Source organism: Desmodus rotundus, chromosome Y, assembly GCF_022682495.2.
Source record: "Desmodus rotundus isolate HL8 chromosome Y, HLdesRot8A.1, whole genome shotgun sequence".
Lineage (NCBI taxonomy): Eukaryota > Metazoa > Chordata > Mammalia > Chiroptera > Phyllostomidae > Desmodus > Desmodus rotundus.
The window spans coordinates 5,760,766-5,783,844 of NC_092332.1; the positions used below are offsets into that span (position 1 = coordinate 5,760,766).

At 39.8% G+C, this 23,079-nt stretch overlaps 1 protein-coding gene across 1 annotated transcript in view; it reads right to left on the reverse strand.

Moving 5' to 3' along the window:
• LOC139440597 (gamma-taxilin-like) overlaps positions 1–23,079 on the reverse strand; it is a 99,374-nt gene that overhangs the window by 2,881 nt on the left and 73,414 nt on the right. Inside the window, exons 4-9 of the mRNA XM_071220430.1 lie at positions 19,110–19,280; positions 17,326–17,520; positions 14,414–14,533; positions 12,810–12,884; positions 9,440–9,532; positions 772–867 (exon numbers count right to left, since the gene is read on the reverse strand). Of these exons, the coding sequence (XP_071076531.1) occupies positions 772–867; positions 9,440–9,532; positions 12,810–12,884; positions 14,414–14,533; positions 17,326–17,520; positions 19,110–19,280 (750 nt within the window). The remainder of the gene's footprint in view (positions 1–771; positions 868–9,439; positions 9,533–12,809; positions 12,885–14,413; positions 14,534–17,325; positions 17,521–19,109; positions 19,281–23,079) is intronic.

Sequence of the window (23,079 nt, forward strand, 5' to 3'; positions counted from 1 at the left end):
TCATGCCTTTGACCTTTCTGATTACTGATATGTATAACTATTCTGAAGCAATACAAACATTAGGTAACCCAAATGTACTTCATGACTGTGTCAAGTAATAAGAAAATCCAGCATCTTAAGATGCCAGAAATAAGAAGAATTTTCCTTCTCTTCCACCATTTTAGAGCCCTCATGTTTTATCTTCTGAAATGTTATAAACTAGCCCTATCAAGTTTATGAAGGTGTAAAATATACTAATTGCACTTGAGATACATTTCAGCTTTATTTCGAAGTCTGACAAAAACATGGTTTGTTGTCTTTTGGAAAGGATAAATCAGGGTGAAAAAGCAATTGAATCACAAGTTGGTGTTCTCTCCGCAGGAAATGTGAATAAAGTTGTCTGTATGGAAGAGGAGAGACTCTAAAGTTGTGGCCTTTGAACCAGCAACATAAGCTTTACACAAATACTTGTTAGAAATGCAAATTCTTGGGCCACACCCTAGATTTAATGAATCAAAAACTGTGAGGGAAGCAGCATAGGAAGTGTCACAAACCTTTAGTCGGCAGAAGCTCATTTACTGTAGAAGAAAGCAAAATCTGCAACAAAAACCTGAGCTAATTACTTGGGGAAAGAAGTTTACATACCACAGTCAACACAACCTAACTCACTGCAGGAAACTAATCAAACTTTAATAATCATACCTGCAGTTACTTTAGCAAATACCCAGACATTCCAGCCTGCCTTAATACTGAAATAAATGAGCATTCACCATTAACGTAAAACCTTCTCACCTCTTCAGCCATTTGCAGAAGTACTTTATTATTACTTTCCCATTTGGTACGCCATGTTATCATTTCTTTTTCCAGTTTCTTAATTTTCTTTGTCATCTGTGAATCAACACAATGCAAATTTAAGTTCTAAGTATTATTCCCTGCCCTACAACAGAGACATTTTATAATGTTCCTTTTTCCTCTCTCATCACTGCACTTGTCTCACAAGCTGATAGTATGAATGTCTTTATAAAAAAACAAATTTAATTTTCTCAATGTTAGAGGAAGACAAAATGCTAACTTTAGATACTCTCAAATCTCTCAGTTAAGGTTGGAATACAATTTGTTGCAACTGACGTAGGAAGATACACGACCTCCTGCTTCCTAGGGGTCGGGGAGGGATTCCATGTTTCTGAGTGTTCTCAAAATTCAAAATGTGATACAGCACATTAAAGTAATTCATCAGATTCTTGGAAGGATAGAGATTCTTAGGCCACAAAGAAATTAAGAATCTAAAACCAGAACAGTAGCAGAACTAGGGGAGGGAGATTTTAGGTGTCTAGGAAGATGGAGGTAGAATTATTAAATCCTTAGGTTTCATCACCCTTGCAAGTCACAAGACTTTTACTTAAGATTTTGCCAAAGATAAAATGGATCTAAACACAAGGGGAGTATTGTTAATTCAACTGCTACAATATCCTCATTTTCAGAAATTCCAAATGAGAATCAATGATGACTATCAAACGCCCATCTTTCCAATATTCCTTTATTGTTGGTCTGCACATCATCAGCTCTGCTTCAAGTAGACACACTAATTAAGCCAGGCAGTGTTAGAGGAAACAAGGATAAGACAGAACCAATGCCCTATGTCACGGGTTATTAACCACAAAACTGCACCACAAGGCAGAGTGTGACAGAGCCCATGGGAAAAGCATGGAGAAGATCTGAGTTGAGTGCTGACCTGCCAGGATCTGTATAGCCACCAGCACACAGACACACACAAAACTGGCCTAGTCCAGAGGATTCACCACAGTAGAGAAATGGGCAGCCCCTGTCTTAAAATGTTCTGTATCAAAAGCATGCATGTGCTACAGTCCAGCTAACACATTCACTGTACATAACAGTTCCCCTCAACTGGGGCCTCAGCTGGAGGGCAAAACTAATTTTCTCAGGCTCTCTGAATTCTCCATCTCAGTAGGTCTAAAAACATCTGAAGATGCTAATTGGAGCACTTAACATGCACAAGGCCTGTTTGAAATACTGCAGATACTTTTGTTATTCTTGTTTTTAACAATGGAAGAACAGTAAGGTTAAACAACTTGTCAATGGTCTACAATAAATAATGCAAGGACACTTATTAACATGACAAACGTGACTACTGAAAACCTCCTTTCAACTGCTATTCAAGATGTAATAATAATGATGACTAATATCCACTGACTATTTATAAAATGCCAGACCTTATTGTTACTTATCCTCTACTGACCACCCTTTCTTAAAATCCAATTTTAAAGTGCAAATGCCAAAGTAAATAGCTTGCCCCAAGGAAGTCACAAAGAACAGATGTTAGTTCCACAGTCCATGCTCCACACTGAGGTGCTGCTCCCTATTAATTTCTGGACAGAGGCAGGTAATGGTACTCACTGAACTTGCCCTTTACCCCATATTCTGAACTGGAATGACCCAAAAGAGATTTCTATGCCAAATTTTATTTTAAAGATTTTATTTATTTATTTTCAGAGACAGGAAGGGAGGGAGTGTGGTTGTGTCTCATGCACCACCTACTTGGGACCTGGCCCACAACCCAGGCGTGTGCCCAAGAATGGGGATCGAACCTGTGACCCTATGGTTCGCAGGCTGGCACTCAATCCACTGAGCCACACCACCAAGCTTTCTATGAGAAATTTTAATACTAACTTTTAAATTTTATAGCGATGTCCCTGTATGTAGTAAAGTCAAATTTTAGAAAGTAGTGTCCTGGCTGGTATGGCTCACTGGATTGACCTCGGGCCTGCAAACCAAAGGGTCACCGGGTTGATTCCCAGTCAGGGCACATGCCTGGACTGTGGGCCAGGTCCCCAGCTAGGGGCGCTTGACAGGCAACCACACATTGATGTTTCTCTCCCTGTCTTTCTCCTTCCCTTCCCCTCTCTCTGAAAGTAAATAAATTATTAAAAAATAATTTAAAAAGTAAAAAATACTTTAGGCACTAGCTATATCCTCAGAAATAACCTATTCAAACCAAAATATATTACTTTCCTTGGTCTGAATCTCTAAAAGGTAATGTACACAACACTTTTAGAAGAAAAAACAAGTAGAGATCATCTGAAGTGAGTTTTAAGAGATAGCTACTTCTAACAACATATTGTCCTTATTAGGAGAAGGAGAATTCTCTTTAATAATGACAGATTTCGACCCAGGCCCAAAGCACCAGATGTGCTGATCAATGGCCTGGCAGCCTGCGAGTGACCGCACCTAAAAGCACCGGTTCTAAACAACTCCTACCTAGCCCATGCACACAGAGTCCTGCAGGGCCTACCAGCTCTCTAGGACTAAGGAAAAACACCCAGCAGAGGGGAGCTGCAGGGCTAGGGGAGACTGCATTCCTGGAAAGACTTGACCCAGTAGGGGGCTGAACTACCCTGTAGGAGCACCCAGAGCCCCTAGCACCTAAGGCAGCAAAGAGCAAGAAGGGGAGTGTGAGTTTCCCCTAATTGGTGCAACTCAAGAACAGCACAACTGAACGAAAGGCCTAGTGGGGAGCAGAAGGACCCTGAGGAACTGGACTGGAGGCTGAACAACAGCAAAGAGTGTGGCTGAGGAGGGGAGAAAAGTGAAACCAATCCCTCCAATCACCACCTCCCATTTCACAGAGAGGAAGACCAGCACAACTAACCTGACCAGTTTAAAGCCAGCAGAAGACTTTTCTTTTGTTCCCTCCTTTCCCCCCTGAATTCCTTCTTCCCTTCTGTCCTTCTGTCTTTTTTTATTCCTTCTTCCTTCCACCCTTTACCTTTTTTATTGCTTCTTTCTGCCTTCTTTTATTTATTGTTTTAATTTTGTTAAAATTCCTTCTTAGATCTTTCTTTATTACTTCTTCCTTCCTTCCTTTCCTTATCTATTCCCTTTTTCCCTCCTTCCCTTCTCCTTTCTTAGGTCCCCCTTTCTCTTTTTCCCACAGGTGAGACAAGAAAACCTGGAGTGCTGAAAACACCAGAGTTAGACCGTGTTACACCCATAAACGTCAGCTCAAGACCAGTGAGCACAGGAGATTAAGGAGACAGCACCACTGAATCCCATTGGCATTCAACCATAGAAGTTCATACCACAAACCCAGGGAGTCAGAATAGATCAATTTAAGAAGCAGAGGCCAACAAGAAGAGTCTCACAAACAATGGGAAGACAAACAAACAATCCCTAAATGAAAGGAAAGGAGGAAGCCTCAGAAAGAATGCTAACGGAAAGAGAGGCAAGTCAACTATCAGATACTGAGTTCAAAGCAATGGTCATCAGGAAGCTCACTGAGCTCTCTGAGCTCACAGAAAACTCCCAGAAACTACAGGGAAACTAAAATGAACTCACTGCAAACTATATCAACATGAAACAGGAAACAGAAACTATAAACAAGGGCCAAGAGGAAATGAACAATAAGATTTCTGAACTGAAGAACACAGTAGAAGGAATGAAAAGCAGACTTGATGAAGCAGAGAATTGGATCAGCGAGCTGGAGGACAAAGGAGAAAGAAACACCCAGAAAGAGCAAGAAAAGGAAAAGAGGCTCAGAAAGAAAGAAGAGGGATTAAGGGAAATGCAGGACAACATAACACGTAACAATATCGGTATAATAGGAATACGAGAAGGAGAAGAAGAAGAGCAAGGGATAGAAAACCTGTTTGAAAAAGTAATGATGGAAAATTTCCCTAATCTTATGAGAGAAAAAGTCACCCAAATCAGGGAAACACAGAGAGTCCCAAGCAACAAGAACCCAAAGAGGCCCACTGCAAGACACATCATAATTAAAATGGCAAAATTACAAGACAAAGAATCTTAAAGGCAGCAAGGGAGAAAAAAGAAGTAACATACAAGGGTGCCCCAATAAGGTTAGCAACTGACTTCTGAATGGAAATGCTCCAAGCCAGAAAAGAATGGCAAAAAATATTCCAAGTAATGAGAACTGGAGGCCTGTAACCAACACTACTTTACCCAGCAAGGCTCTCAATCAAGATAGAAGGCCAAATAAAGAGTTTCCCAGACAAAAGAAGTCTAAAAGAATACAGCTCCACCAAACCAGTTCTGCAAGAGATGCTAAAGGGACTGCTTTAAAGAAAGGAAGGACAAGAGAAAGAGAGAGGAACACATGTATGAAAAAAAAGGCAATGAATAATTACCTAATGATAATAACCTTAAATGTAAATGGATTAAATGCTCCAATCAAAAGACTTGGACTGGTTCAATGGATAAGAAAGCATGACCCACACATATGCTGCCTACAAGAGCCCCATCTCAGGACAAAAGACCTACACAGACTGAAAGTGAAGGGCTGCAAACAAATTTACCAGGAAAAAGGACAGGAAAAAAAAGCAGGGGTAGCAATACTCATATCAGACAAAATAGATTTCCAAAAAAGGGCCATGAAGAGAGACCCAGAAGGTCACTTCATAATACTCAAAGGAAGAATCCACCAAGAAGACATAAACATTGTAAATATATATGCACCCAACATAGGAGCACCGAAATACATTAAGAAAATCTTGGAGGACTTCAAGAAAGATATTGACAGCAACACAATTATAGTAGGGGATTTTAACACCCCACTATCAAAAATGGACAGGTCTTCCAAACAAAATATCAACAAGGATATTGTGTCACTTAACAATACCCTAGAGGAAATGGACTTAACTGATATATAGAGAGCTTTTCATCCCAAAGAAGCAAAATACACATTCCTTTCAAGTGTCCATGGAACTTTCTCAAAGATAGACCACATGATAGGACACAAAGCAAGCCTCAACAAATTCAAGAAAATTGAAATCATATCAAGCATTTTCTCTGACCACAAGGGACTGAAACTAGAAACCAACCCCAAGGGTAAAAACCCAAAACACTCAAAATCATGGAGACTGAATAGCATGCTATTAAACAATGAATGGGTCAAGAAGGAGATTAGGGAAGAAATCAAAAAGTTTCTGGAAACAAATGAAAATGAACTCACAACAACCCAAAACCTATGGGACACAGCAAAGGCAGTCCTGAGAGGGAAGTTCATAGCAATACAGGCCGACCTTAAAAAGATAGAAACATTTCAAACAAACAGCCTAACCCTATGCCTACAAGAACTCGAGGAACAACAACAAAGACAGCCCAAAGCAAGCAGAAGGAAGGAAATAACCAAGATCAGAGCAGAACTAAATGACATAGAGACTAAAAGCAGAACTAAATGACATAGAGACTAGAAATGACAATTCTAAGGATCAATGAATCCAGGAGCTGGTTCTTTAAAAAGATAAACAAAATCAACAAGCCTTTAAGTAGGCTCATCAAGAAAAAAAGAGAGAGGATCCAAATAAACACCATTAGAAATGAAAGAGGAGAGATTACAACTGATACCACAGAAATACAAAGGACTGTAAGAAATTACTACAAAGAACTGTATGCCAAGAAATTTGAAAACCTAGGTGAAGTGCACACATTTCTACAAAAGTATAATCTTCCAAAACTGAATGAAGAAGAGGCAGAAAACCTGAACAGACCAATAACAGCAGACGAAATTGAAGCAGTCATCAAAACACTCCCAACACACAAAAGCCCTGGACCAGATGGTTTCACAGGAGAATTCTACAAAGCATTTAAGGAAGAGCTAACCCCTATCCTTCACAGACTATTTGAAAAAATCCAAACTGATGGAAAACTCTCAAACTCTTTTTATGAAGCCAACATCATCCTAATCCCAAAACCAGATAAAGACACAATGAAGAGAGAAAACTTCAGTCCAATATCGCTGATGAACATAGATGCTAAAATTCTCAAAAAAATACTGGCAAACCGCATCCAGCAATACATTAAAAAGATCATCAACCATGACCAAGTGGGATTCATCCAGGGATGCAAGGATGGTACAATATTTGCAAGTCAATAAACATAATACATATCATCAACAACAGCAAAGACAAAAATCACATGATCATATCAACAGATGCGGAAAAAGCATTTGATAAGATATAGCACCCATTTCTGATAAAAACACTCAGCAAAGTGGGAATAGAGGGAGCATTCCTCAACATAATTAAGGCCATATATGAGAGACCTACAGCCAACATCACATTCAATGGACAAAAACTTAGAGCTTTCCCACTAAGATCAGGAACAAGACAAGGATGCCCTCTCTCACCACTCCTATTCAACATAGTATTGGAAGTCCTAGCCACAGCAATCAGACAAGAAAAAGCAATAAAAGGAATCCAAATTGGAAAGGAGGAAATTAAACTCTGTTTGTAGATGGCATGATAGTGTACAGGGAAAATCCTATAGACTCCATCAAAAAGTACTTGACCTAATAAGTGAATCTGGCAAACAGCTGGATACAGAGTCAATACTCAGAAATCAAAGGCATTCCTGTACACCAACAACGAAAATGCAGAAACGGAAATCAGGAAAAAAATCCCATTCGATATAGCAACAAGAAAAATAAAGTACCTAGGAATAAACCTAACCAAGGAGGTAAAAGACCTGTACTCAGAAAACTACACAACATTGAAGAAAGAAATTGAGGAAGACACAAACAAATGGAAGCATGTACCATGTTCATGGATTGGAAGAATTAACATCATCAAAATGGCCATACTACCCAAAGCAATTTATAGATTCAATGCAATCCCTATTAGAGTACCCATGACATATTTCACAGATATAGAACAAACATTTCAGAAATTTATGTGGAACCATAAACGACCCCGAATAGCTGCAGCAATGTTGAGAAAGAAGAACAAGGCAGGAGGGATCACAATACCTGAGGTCAAACTGTATTACAAGGCCGCTGTAATCCAAACAGCCCGGGTACTGGCATAAAAGCAGGCACATAGACCAATGGAACAGAAAAGAGACCCCAGAAATAAACTCAAGTCTTTATGGTCAATTAATATTTGACAAAGGAGGCAGGAGCATAAAATGGAGCAAAAACAGTCTCTTCAACAGATGGTGTTGGGAGATCTGGACAGCTACGTGCAAAAAAATGAAACTCGATCACCAACTTACGCCATACACGAAAATAAACTCAAGATGGATAAAAGCCTTAAATATAAGTCGTAACACCATTAAAGTCCTTGAGGAAAACCTTGGCAGGAAAATCTCAGACATTCCACGCAGCAACATCCTCACAGACATGTCCCCTAAAGCAAGGGACATGAAGGAAAGAATAAACAAATGGGACCTCATCAAAATAAAAAGCTTCTTCATGGCTAAAGAAAACAGCACCAAATTACAAAGAGAACCAACAGTATGGGAAAACATATTTGCTAATGATACCTCACACAAGGGCCTGATCTCCAAAATATATAAAGAACTCACACAACTCCACTCCCGGAAGACAAACAACCCAATTAAAAAATGGGCAAAGGACTTGAACAGACACTTCTCCAAGGAAGATATGCAGAGGGCCCAGAGACATATGAAAAGATGCTCAGCATCACTAGCCATCAGAGACATGCAAATTAAAACCACAATGAGGTATCATCTCACACCAGTCAGAATGGACAACATAAACAAATCCACAAACAAATGTTGGAGAGGATGTGGAAAAAAGGGAACCCTCGTGCAGTGTTGGTGGGAATGCAGACTGGTGAGGCCACTGTGGAAAACAGTATGGAATTTCCTCAGAAAACTAAAAATGGAACTGCCCTTTGACCCAGCAATTCTGCTGCCGGGATTATACCCTAAGAACCCTGAAACACCAATCCAAAAGAACCTGTGCACCCCAATGTTCATAGCAGCACAATTTACAATAGCCAAGTGCTGGAAGCAACCTAAGTGCCCATCAGCAAACAAGTGGATCCCAAAACTATGGTATATTTACACAATGGAATTCTATGCAGCAGAGAGAAAAAAGGAGCTTAACCCTTTGCAACAGCATGGATGGAACTGGAGAGCATTATGCTAAGTGAAATAAGCCAGACGGTGAGGGACAAATACCGTAAGATCTCACCTTTAACTGGAACATAATGAGGAAAAGAAAAAAGGAAACAAAATATAACCAGAGACATTGAAGTTAAGAACAATCTAACAATGGTCAGGGGGGAGTGTGGAGGGGTCAGCGAGGAGAGGGGATTACAGGAACTACTATAAAGGACACATGGACCAAATCCAGGGCGAGGGTGGAGGTGGGGGAGGAAGGGGGGTTCGGCTGGTGTGGGGTGGAGGGTTGGGGAGAAAAGGCACACAACTGTAATTGAATAACAATAAAAAATTAAAATTATAAAGAAAATAATTTTAAAAAATGACACATTTTCAAGAGTATGATGACTATTATCACCTTGAGGTAATTTCTGGACACAGTGACTGAATATGGCAATGGAGGATTAGAAAAACTGAAGTTAAGATCGTATGAGATGACTGTAAGCTCATCCAAACAGGAATTATGCTGAGGCAATCACATATAAATTTAAAAGCAATATTCCACTATGGATATGTAAAATACCTTTTCCATTTCCTGCCTGAAGTTCGTAAAGAGGTCATTGCTTTTTGCCATTATAGTCTGGAATTCTTCAAACTTATCCATATAAAGAGAAAGCTGCGAAAGAAAGTATCAAATATTCTGAGTCCCAGGTAAGTGATTTGAAAATCCCAATCGCTATAGAAAGAACACAATATGGCTAAACATCAGTGAGTTGTTGTATGTGATGAAAGTAAGAACAAACACATACTAAATTTTGGAGTGACCAAAATCACAGGATGGCTGGAATTCTTATAAGCCACTGAGCTGCACTGAAAATTTATGACATTTTGTTGCTTTAATCTGTGCAAATCCTTAAAGTGTAGACATATCCACTAGCTCCATTCCATCAATTACAATAAAAAGCATTATAATGTACAGTGGTATAGCTATACATTTCATATAACCATAATGTTTTATGCACCAGTCCTCTGCTTACACTTGAAAAACTGTTCTTGCAAAAGAGTCCTTCTTTTAAAGTGTACTATCTGAATAATTCTAAGCTAAGCTTAATATGAATGCTATTTTCTTCCCTGAACATAGGAGGGAGGTAAAACAGATGCCAAAGAATGGTTTGGTTGGAGAAGAAAGAATTTAGTGGGAGTTAGTGGGAGTACAGCTGAGACAAAGAAAAGCTAAAAAAACGTAGAAACACCAATTTGTTTAAACCCCTACTATTAAGGAATTTTTATGCTGGCTGGAAAAATAATGCTCACTGAATGTAGAATGGAGTCATCATTTTTGTCAGGGTGGGGGTCTCTGTAGCTGCCAGAAAAGAAAGCATGTGGGTGACCCTGAACTATGCCTAAATTTTAGGCATAATATGTAGGTTTGGTTAAATTATTTTACTTATTTAGATCAGGATGGAATGCTTTAGAGACAACCTAATATAATGATATCACAGTGAGGATGAGAAACCAGAGTCCCAGAGAAGTACTGTATTCCACAAGGGACAGGTTCCAAGACCCCAAGGGGATGCCTCAAACCACAGGGAGTACCAAAAATACATATTACTATATTTTCTCCTATACATAATACCTAAGATAAAGCTTAATTTGTAAACTAGACCCAGCCAGAGACTAAAAACAATAGTCAATAATAAAAGTTGTAACAATGCACTGTAACAAAAGTTATATGAATGTAGTCTATCTCTTTCTCCCCCTGGTAAATGGGTATCAATTAGATAAACAGGTAGCATTATAGTGTGAACACCCAGAACAAAGGGATGATTCATGTCCCAGGAAGGACAAAATATCTGGTGCAAGATTTCATCATGCAATTCAGAATGGCATGCAATTTAAAATTTATAATTTTTTATTCCTAGAATTGTTTGCTTAATGTGTCTGGTATGTGGTAACTGGAAGGGACGAATGGGAGTCCATGGCTAAGGGTGAGTGTTACCAAGTGGTTTGCCAAAGAAAAGTGGAAGAGAATAAAAGCTAATCAGCAGCCAAGAAACAGAACTTTCAGTTTTGCTTTCAATTGGTGCTGCATGAGGAATATCCAACAACTTGTGAACCGGATGGGGAGGAGGTAGGATGTGATGTGACAGAACCAGCCCACCAGTTACTGGGTGGGATGGGCCACATGGGGAGCACTGAGAAGCAAGTTCTGCTGTATGTGGAAAGGAGAAGCTGACTGAAAGCAATGTTACCAGTGAGAAGCTAGACAAGGAAAGTAGAAGACAGACAAAACATGCCTGCTGTTTTGAAAAGGTGAGGGCGAGGGTGAGGAGGAATGGAAATTTAGGGGCAAACTAAGAAGAATGCTGAGGATTTGTGTGCAGCCTTTCAAGGGGCACACACTAACTGTGCACCTCTGAGGCTGCTGGCCTAAAGGGAGGAACAATTGCAGTGCTCAGGCACACTGAGGGAGTTCTGGCCTTTGAGGGCCAGCGGGAGGTTGCAAGTTAAGACAGTCTTGGCATGACCCGTTTTTAGTGAAGATGGCACATCTAGGTAGACAGCCCCATCTGCGAGGTCAATGCTGGCCCACCCTGGGTAGTCAGTTGGTGAAAACTGACATGACACCTGGGCTCATGTGGCCAGGTCACAAACAGTGGCTTCAGACACACCAACACGACGAGACTGTCAACAAAGCTGGAAACTGGCATGGTAAGAGCAAAGAATGTGACTGCATCTTGGGAAGGACAGCCACATTTAAGGAGTGGGCAAAGGAAGAGGTAACAGCAAGCAACACAAAGTAATGATTACATAAGACTTGTAGTGACAGGTCAGAAACTGGTAACAGCACAACAGAATCAGAGGTGGGTGGCCTGGTGAGCTTGCTAAAAAGGATCTCCAGTGACTTACTACTGGAACAATTATCAATCCCTCCTTCCTATGTTAGAGAACATCTTTCAAACCCGTACATAGATGTTTTATACCTTCCCCACATTTTTATGAACAACTCAGTGTATAAAGCTAATAAGTAAGGGGTTTAAATTTTCTAGAACCATAGTAACAAGATCACAGCTTATGACGGAAAGTTCAGTAAACTTCTCCTACTTGACTACTATTCAGTTTCCACAGTAAGTTACATTAGTAGCTTAACAGAGTATCACTACATTGTAAAACATTCCCAGAGACAAACAGCACTCACAGAAGGGTTGCTCATGAATTTACACAGCAGTCTTAAAGTATTAGTATACTTTAGAACTAATTAATGGAGTTCTTACACTTGCATTATATAATAAATTTTAAACAGGAAGTGTTTTTTTAACAGAATATAATCTAATTAACCAAAACTGAATAAGTATACATACAAATACCTAATTGCTTCTTTCTGTACAAACCAGGTGGGTATCAGTAATGTTTCAGAGATGAAAAACACACACTTTCCTCTGTTTTTACTTTGAGTTTGTACATCTGCTTCCTTAATTTCACAAGTAATAGACTACAATGGGACAACAGAAGAGGAATGATTGACAAACAGGGAAAACCCCAATTCTTTTCAAAAGTACTCACACATATAACATTAGCTGGTAGTGGACCTGTGTGAGCATGTGGTTTTTTAAACTACACATACAACAAAATGTGTATTTGTCTGCCTGCTTTACTTCCATTGAAGAACAAAATCACAAAGATACTATAAAAATACCTAACATAGAAAGGCCACAATGAAAATAGGCTGAGCAGTTAACCTGATTATCCTGGGACTGAGGGGTTTCTTGGGGCATGGGATTTACAAGGCTAAAATCAAGAAAAGTCCTAGTCCAATCACAATAAGTTAGTCTCCTTAAGTGAACAGAAAAATTCCAAAAGGGCAAGAAATCTGCCTACCCTTCTCTTCTACCTGGCTCTGCCTGGGAGCAAGAATACTCAGAAATTGCCTCATTCCTGTGTTGGCAAGTTACCTGTTGCTTTAATTGTACTTCCTGGTGTTTCATTTCTTCATATTTGTACCTTGATTCTGTTGCTTCTTTTAATAACTAGAAAACAGAAACATTCTGGCAAAACACTAATAGTAATTACACATGTCTAAAATGTCAATTGAACAGATAGTCAACATTAGTATTTACTGTCATTATTTTAGAAAGAATCACAGGTCAGTGGGTAAAACATTCTAGTTCATCAATTTCAATTACCCCTATGTGTGCTGTGTACCACTTTTAACACTTAGGAATGTAGGAATAATCTTTGAGCTGCTTAAGGAGAAGAGAGTCCCGAAGGCCTAATGAGGTGTATGAAACTCAGGGTTACATTGAGGTGTTTTAGGTGAAAATAATTAGACGAAATAGACGCAAAAAAACAGGACTAGGAATCTTCACTTATCTGAATGGCTCAGAAGCCCTTCTGCTCCATCAGAGGCAAGGTGAGGTAGAATAACTATAGGGCCAAGAAAGAAAGAGAAAGAGAGAGAAAGAGAGAGGAAGGGAGGAAGAAATAAATAAAAGAAGAAAGAAGAGGAAAAGAAAGAAAAAATAGACAACAGATTTCTGACTACTTTTTCAAACATGGGGGGAAGACGGCTCTAGTGAATAAACTGTGGGGCAAAGCCAGTTTACACTTGTTTGTATGAAAAGTAATACAATAGTAGATACCAGTACAAGAATAAAAATTTGTATTTTGTTCCATGTCCTCACAGTGTAAACCTGCTTTTGCCCCACATGATGCACACGGGTTTCAAACGAAATTATACAATGAAGTTGCATGGTAACAGTTATGAAATTCAGTCATCAAAAATTGCTCAAGCAAAATGTTACACATAGTGCAATTAAGTCTTAAAAGGTCCTTAAACCCACCACAAAGTATACACATGTAATACATGTATACATGCATGTTTATGTACACACACACACACATTTATACTCCACGATGGAAATGGCAATTGCTTCTTCAGGTGTGCACTGGATGCTAGTGTTGGCTTACACTAAAGGTTCATGCTGTGAAGATGCATCACTCTAAACCATAGCCCTGCATTTAGTATGAGTTGTTCACACCTAGGAACTGAGTATTTCACACCATGCTTACCTCAGAGCCTAGACTGCTTGAATGACACACTAGGTGGACCAGCCCATACTATTATAATCATTTATCACTTCACTTAAGTTAAGCATATATATTAGTTTGCATATGTTAAATGTGGAATCTCACTATTTTCACAATTTATAAAGTCGGTGTGAAATAAAATTGCCTCTAGCTCTCAAGGCCTAACTTGCCAAATGACTGCCATAATTCTCAGCTTAATGATCATTCCCTAAAAATCAAGAAAGTAGGCCCCGCTCCCCCTACAAACCTATGTAGGTCTTTCCACTAATTTGGTCTAAAAATCCTACTATGTGTTTTTATATGAAAATGTTATCAGAAATAAAAGGGTGAATGTATTATAAGTTTTTCAATCCAGTCAGTGAAAACGCAAATTGCATGACTCAGGTGTATGTAAAATAATTAGCTTAGATGTTTTTAAAGGCTTTGGTTACAGTTTTAGCAATAATGTTCTTTAAGAGATAGAACTTACAAACTCTCTTTCTCTTTCATGTTTTTCATCAGCTTCTCTTATGAGCTGTGTTATTTGCTGAAGCTTGACATCCACAAGGTGTTGTTGCAGCTCCTTGTGTTTGAACACTTTATCAATATGCTACAGGAAAAACAAAATTTTTCCATCACTTAATGAAAAAATAATACACATTGGTGAAGAGAAATAACACGAGTTACAATTACTTGCTTCTGTGTTCTTTCTGCTAATAACATCAAATCTCTCTGTCCCTATGCTTGCAGAAACATCTATGTACAATATCTTGCAACCATCCTGCACCCACAGGAACCATCCCTTCGCTCTACTATGTGCACCCAATGTTGTTGGAGGTGGCCTGTCCCCATCAACAGCTTTGAACTTCCCATTTCTGCTCTACATTAAAAGTTAGGCCCAAGCTATCAAGAAAAGGATGGAGATCAAACTATTAATATTAAACTCATTCATCCTACACAAAAATTCCTGACCATTCCCCCCTAATTAATGTTCCCCAAATTTCTGTGGGTAGCAAGCAGCATGGTATAATGGTAGAAATGGAATAGCATAGGGTCAGATGCTTGTTAGTGATGATGGCCTTGGACAAACTCTGCCCCTTAATGAATCTGTTTTCTTAATGAATCTACAAAGGTTGATAACCACATCGACCTTACAGAGTTTTTGTAAAAATCAATGCAATGGTTAAAATATTTAAGGTGCTTGCAACCTAGCACATATTACATACATACCTGGTAAGAGGGGAGGTCATTATTATTTCCCAACAAAATTGCTAAGTGCTAGTCATGCACAATAAAGTCATCAGAACATCCTTCTCAGATGGAGAAATACTAACTTTTTCAGCTAAAAACATCCCATGTGATAGCAAGAAATGCTGGTTCATAACAGGAAACCTAATTAACTTCTGAGAACTACCTTAGATGTGCCTTTGATCAAAAATATTTGATTGGATTATTAAAGTATATATTTTTAATTTAATTTTTTATTTTTAAAAAGATTTTATTTATTACTTTAGAGAGAGGAGAAGGAAAGCAGAGAGGAAGACAAACAATGTGTGGTTGCCTCTCATGCGCCCCTTACTGGGGACCTGGCCCACAACCCAGGCATGTGCCCTGACTGGGAACTGAACTGCTGACCCTTTGGTTCACAGGCTGGCGCTCAATCCACTGGGCTACACCAGCCAGGGCAGATTATGAAATTATATCTGGACCAAAAGAGACAGAAAATTCTGTAACTCCTAAAATGCACAAGACTTACAAGTGATACGACATGAAAATACACCTTGCAAATTCCCTATGTTATAGAGAAGTACACTGTCATTATTAAAAACAGTTAAAAGTTTAAGATTCCACTTAACAAAATGAAGAGTTTGTAAATCTACTAATAGGAAAATGAGTCTATATTACAAAGGCTTGACACGGTATCTAATAAAATGCATAAAACTTGTTTGGATCTGATTCCAACAATCTTAAGGGGTGGATGAGGCAGAGAAATTTAAACAGTGACAAGGCATTTGATTAAGTGGTTATTATTAAATTATTAGCTCTAACAATGTTACTGTGGTTCTGCTTCAAAAATAATATTGTCATTTCAAGTATACACATTCAAATAGTGTTAAGTGACATCTTAGATTTGTTTAAAAACAGACAGAACAACAGCTGCTTGACACAAAAGTCCATAACTTTTTTTTTCTTTTAACACTATTTTATTTATGTTTAGACAGAGGGGAAGGGAGCAAGAGAGGGAGGGAAACATCAATGTGTGGCTGCCTCTCTTGCACCCCCTACTGGGGACGTGGCCAGGAACCCAGGCATGTGCCCTGACTGGGAATGGAGCCAGCGATGCTTTGGTTCGCAGGCCTGGCACTCAGTCCACACCTGCCAGGGCCAAAAGTGGATAACTTTTGAAGCTAAGTGGTATAATCTACTTTTAAGCTTGAAATTTCCCATAATGAGATGGAAGAAAATGGTTGGAAAATACTGACAAACCTTAAATATGTTTTCAAAGAGTATGTAAAAGTATAAATTAAGACAATATAAAATTTGAATTGCAACAGGTACAACTTTGTTGGTAGTAAAATACACAAAATTGGCAATTTTAACCCATGTTAATTGGTCACAATCTTTTTTCATTATTAATTTAAATCTGTTTATGTAAGGAGTTCAACATACATAAATAACAGAAACAACATTTTGCTACCTTAAAGCATAATAAAGGCAGGAGAGGCATTCTTCCAAAAACCCAAAGCCTCTTCTCCTACATATTTGACCTCTAAAAGTAAGGAAACTAAAACGAGCACTTTAATCACCTATTGGCTTCTAATCTAGACCCTATCTAACTGCCAGAGTAGATTGTAAAATAAACACAATAATCAGGTTCTGCAAGCACAGATCATTTCTGTAACACTTTTTAACTTCACTGTGTGTGTGTGTATGTGTGAGACCTCTAAGAGGAGTGGATAATGAAGTAAAAGGAGGTCCATTTTTTCTCTTCCAAATAATACAGTTGGCAGAATGCATTGCTACTTACACATGGAACAGGTTATCATGGAAGTCTGAGATAGGGTATTTGGGGGCCTGATATTTATTGTTAGGTTGGGTATGGGAAAAACAATCTCTATGCTAAAATCACCACCTTCTAGTACCACATCGCACACAAGTAGTACTTAACATATCTCCTAAAAATGATCTCAGACATCCAAAGCCACTGACACCTGGGCCATGGAGTGATGATATAATTAGTCCTTTAGTTCACACAGTGCCAATACTTTCCTAATAAATGCCTGATGATACACATACAAAAGTTCTAAAATATCATCCTGTGAGAAAAGTTTTAAATTAGCAATGAATGGAAAACGTTTTGGTGGTAACGAGATGCTGTCTAAATAAACAAAACATTTTTACCTCCTCCCTCAGTGTGTACTCTTCAATGAGTTTCTTCATCTTCTCTCCCAGTTCAGTGTTTTCCTGGCGCAGTTTGGTGTTGTGTATGTCATGCTGTTCCAGCTGTGCTTGGATTTCATTTAAAGTTAACTGGAAATGTGAGGTTGCTTTTTTACGACTTTCTTCCTCTTCTCGTGCCTGCTCCATATTTTCTTCCTTATTATCCAAAATAATTTCTGTTAATTGCATTAAACCCATAGATAAAATGCTTTATAAGATATAAAGGATGCTGCTGCTATCTGGGTTCAATAATCATGCCGAAAATGTTGCTTCTGAGCTACAGTTTCTTCTCTTGATGTATTACCAGAAAGCTCTTATTTTTAGAAGTGGGCAGATCTTCCTAATTAAATTGTCAGAGAGATACAAGTTGCCCTGATATAAAGTAAGTGTTATCTGACCTCCTGGCTATTCACTGAACTAAAGTACAAGTAGGAGCTTCTCTACACAATCAGCTTCTTCCACATTACTTTCCCAGATGCCCTCCTCAGGCTTTAGGCAGGCCATCATTCTTATTACATAAGGCTGAAGAGATATTTCACACCTACCAGCTTACTTTTTAATGACACACCTCTTCAAAGAGCATAGGACAAATTAAATACTCATTTTAAAAAGCTTACTTTCATTTCTTCCTAAGATATAAGCATCAAAGAGAACATTACCTAAGCCTTTACCAAGCCAGTCAAAATGTTGACTTATGTTTGTGTAAGGAGGGGAGTCAACCATCTATTTGTATTATATCAAAATCCAAGGTTTCATAAGCAAGAAAAAAAATAACCCCCTTACACAAGATGAATATTCATTTCAGAAACGGTCGTATACTCTAGGTCCTTGGGAGTTTTCTGTGGCAGGGTAATCTGAGGTTTTGCTTAACTGACATCATCCTCCAACTGTATCTCTTACCCATTGCTAAAAGCAGATATGCTCCCAATATAGGGATTCTTTTGTATCCTCCATGCTCTTTATCTCTCTTTCCTCACTGACACAAAATTTGATGCCTGCTGCCTCTTCCTTTATAATTAGCCAAAGTATAAGTTAAAGTTACTTAGTTCCTGAATAGCTGAAAGAAGTCTGAGAGCAGTTATGCAAACTAGCCTATTAGCAGCCATGGTACAGCTTGACATCATACCTCTCCTTCTCAAAGTAATTCTGACTCAAGTCTATTGCTACTAATTTCTTCGTTTCACCTAGGCATTTAATCCCTTACCCAAGAAGGAGACAGTAATCAACTACATTAAATGGTTAGCAAGGCATCTGACAACTTTGAGGTTCCTAAGCTGGAGGACTATGGACATAACATTTCCTGAGCACGGGAGATTTCCTGTAATCAAATGAGATACATTCAAGGGCTCTTCCTTGAACCCAAAACCAAAAGTTGGGTGGAAAAAGCGAGTCTTTGATTTACAATGACCTGACCACATAGCACTAGAACCAGCGAAATAAAAAAGAAAGGCAGTTTCTTTTTCAAGGACTCCAAAAATCCCTCTCCTCAGGAACCTAATGTACCAGAGCAAGCACACAAGAGGTCAACCATGAGCCATATATATGGATATATGGATATGTGGATATATATATATATATATATACTAATATATATGAGAGATATAGATAGGTATAATATAGATATCGATATATGTGTATATATCCCACCACATCAACAGAAGCAAGGATTTACTTCAAACAGATAGCCAGTGAGTATAAAATCAGCCTAGGTATACCTCCTGAAAGCAGAGCAATGAACCAATAACCTTTAATGTCTTGTTGTAACGCTGAAGTTCTCTGCAAAGAGATTCTAGTTTGCTTCTTGCCAAAACAGCCTTGCTATGTTCACTCTGCAAGTGAACTTTCTCTTTCATGATCTGAGCTTGCTTCTTCTGCATAATCTTCATTTGCTTCTGAACATTCCAGCTCTCCTCCAGCTAAAATAACAAGCACACTTTACATTTACAAAGTACACTATGAACCTTTGAGTTACAAGTAAAAAATCACAGTCATGGAATCTCTTGTACTTCAGTTGTGAAAAGAAAATATGCAAGTGATTGAGTGTACAAAGCAAACCAGTATTAATCTACTTTACTTGTATTAAAAACCAATTTGGCAGCAACCTAAGTGCCCATCAGTAAATGAGTGGATCACAAAAGTATGGTACATTTACACGATGGAATTCTATGCAGCAGAGAGAAAGGAGCCCCTACCCTTTGCGACAGCATGGATGGTACTGAGAGCATTATGCTGAGTGATATAAGCCAGGCAGTAAGGGACAAATACCATGTGATCTCACCTTTAAGTGGAACCTAATCAACAAAACAAACAAGCAAGCAAAACAGAACCAGAGACAGTGAAATGAAGAACAATCTGACAGTAACCAGAGGGGAGGTGGGAGGGAACAGTAGGAGGAAAAGGGGAGAAGTGTTTTCAGGAACAACTGTAAAGGACACAGGGACAAAACCCAGGGGAGGGGGCGGTGGAATCAGGGGAGAGAGCTGGGGATGACGAGGTTGGGGTGGGGGGGGGAGTGGTGGGGCGGAATGGCAGACAACTGTATTTGAACAACAATAAAGTAACCTCTAAAACTAAAAAAATATACGAATCTTTTAAGAAAACTTCATATGAATCAACACCATCTAGGGATTCTGGGGGTGGTGCAGAGTAGGTGGTCACTGTGTCCCCGTGCTCCTTTCCCCAAACCTGATTTATGACTACATTTTGGAGCAACAGACATGAACAATCAACTGAAGGCTCACTGAACTGAAATTTCATAATCAAGAAATGCAGTCAAAGCCACATAGAGACTGGTAGAGAAGGCAGAGATGGGAAGGGGAGATAGCCCCTGCCCCAGCCCATGTGTGCAGCTGAGAAGCCTGAGGGGTATCAAGCCTGTGAAATTCCCTCCCCTCTGGGGTCAGCAGCATGGGGTCTCAATCCCACTTAGATATCACCCACCCAGGGAAACAGAGATGGGAATAGGAAACTGGCGTAGCATCTGGAGGTGAAAATCAGTGGGATTCACTTCACCTGGGAAACTCAAACTTCCACAAACTTCCAGGGATGAACTCCCCTCTTGCTATAGAACCAGCGTGGGGGCAGTTCACAGGGTTCCAATACCCCCTGCGAGTGTAGCCCATGCTACCCTTGGAAAGGTGCCTGCATCCCTCCTACAGGCTTGCAGACAACAGCCCCAGGGGGAGGCTGTTTGGATCATCTCCCCAAGTCCTGGATATGTCCACTGGTCTCGTTTCCATGTGGGAAAGGAAGAGAGACTCAGAGCAGGGATGTTAAGTGTGAGTCCCCCAAAAGCTACTGTGAGGCACCAGGATGAAGAACTTAGGTCCTTTCTGTGAGCTGGGTCAGCATCATCCCCAATGGGAGATTCTTGGTCTATCATCCCTGAGTCCAGGGCAGCTGAGCTTGCTCCTGCAGAGAGGATGAAAGGCTGCACCAAACCTGAACCTGCGGCAAGACCGTCCAGGGGAAACTAGAGTTGGAGACTCTGGCAAAGACTATGTGGTTTGTCTTTGAAGCAGGGACCGTTTTCCCCTCATTGAGTGCCTGACTCTGTGGTCACAAACTAAGGCACCCAGAAGCCCTGTTCCTGACCCCAGTTGCCCTGCACTAGCGAGCTCACGAACTGTACCAGGAGCCATGGATTGTGGCCAGCCTGGGCCCATCCTAGAGTCTTTTTTTTTTTTCAGAAGACTGTGGAAAAAGACCAGGCAACCTTGGGAGGGAGGCAGAGTAGCAGAAAGGTGGAGGTAGACCTCAGGGAGCCTCAGTCCTTTTACTGACCTGCCCTAACCTCTAAGTGGGAAGAAGTTGACTCTTTTACACAGATTGGCCCCTCACATGCACACTCAGGTCCACTAGACACAGACACAAACAGTGAACAGCATGGTAGCTACAGAGAGGAAGCTGAAGGCCCCTTCACACGTGTCACATTGCCCTGCAACTGAACCCCAGCAAAGTAGACCCAGAACCAACACAAGTAGTGGTGGGCTTCACCCAACACCAGAGCTCAACCCAATTAGCCACACAAGTGGCACATCCAAAGGGGGATTCCTGCAGGCACCAGACCCTGCTGGGAACAACAATGCCTTCGGGGACAGCCTTTGCACAGTGACTCATACATGGTGATTCAGGTTCAGGCTGAACCCTTGCAGCCACCCAGTGTGCAGGTTACCTGCACCCAAGAAAGGGCCAAGAGCATTCAAGACTCAACTATAGCTGGGGGGTGCACATAAGCCACAAGAAACATCCCTGGAGTCCCTAGCTCAGGTGATCTAGAAGACTGTGCCACTGAGCCCAACCAGACACCTTCATAATAAAACCAACATCACGATTTTGGGAGTCAAAGCAGATATACCTAATATACAGAGAAAATGGGAGCAAAGAAAAATGCTACAAACAAACAACAAACAAACAAACAGGAATCCCCCCCCCAAAAAAAAATGAAATGAAATGAGAGCAACCAAAGCACCAGCTGCCGAGTTTAAAACAGTGGTTATAAGGATGCTCAATGCCCTAAGTAGCAGATGGATGATCTCGGTGAGAACTTAAACAAAGAGATAGTAAACAGTAAGAAGCACACAGAAAGCATTAAAGAAAAAAATACAGTATCTGAAATGAAGAATACACTAGAAGGAATCAACAGCATGTTACATGAAGCAGAGGGCTGAATCAGCAAATTAGAGGATGAGATGACAGCACTCATGCAGAGCATGAACAAAAAAAGAGAAGAGAAATTACGAAAGTCTAAGGGACTTCTGGGACAACATCAACTGTAACAACCTCTTCATCACAGGGCTACCAGAAGGAGAAGACAGTGAGCAAGGAATAGAGAACCTGTTTGAAGAAATGAAGGCAGGAAACTTCCCTAACTTGGTGAAGCAAGAAGTCACACAAGTTCAGGAAGCGCAGATAGCCCCAGTCAAGATGAATCCAAACAGACCCACAAGGCGGCACATCATTGAAAACAAAAAAAAACCATACAAACAAAAAAACCCCAGCAAGAATTAAAGACAAAGAGAATTTTAAAGGCAGCAAGAGAGAGATAGTTAGTTACTTACAAGGGAGTCCTATCAAGACTATCAGCTGATTTCTCAAAAGGAACACTGCAGGCCAGAATGGATGGCCATGGAATATTCAAAGTGATAAAAAGTAAAGACCTATAACCAAGACTACCCTACCCAGCAAGGCTATCATTTAAAATTGAAAGTAAAATAAAAAGCTTCATTACCACCAATGAGCATTGCAAGAAATGTTAAGGGGAAGACAATTAGAACAAGAAATAGAGGGAGAACATAGTATAAAGAAAGAATTGGCAATAAATAAGTACATGCCAATAATAACCTTCAATGTAAGTGCATTAAATGCCCCAATAAAAAGACACAGGATAGCTCAATTAATAGGAAAACATGACCCATATATATGCTGTCTCCAAGAGACCCACCTCAGCACAACAAAAATTACAAAGGCTGAAACTGAAGAGAAAAAATACACCCTGCAAATAAAATTAAAAAGCTGGGGTAGCAGTCTTTATCAAAGGCCATAATAAGAAACACAGAAGGTCACAAAGTAGCAGTAGAGGGATTGCTACAACTAGAGGACATAGCTCTTGTAAAGATATATAAACCAAATATAGGAGCACCTGCATTCATAAAGAAAATCTTGGACTTTAGGGAGAAATCAATAGCAATACAGCCATGGGAGGGGATTTTCACA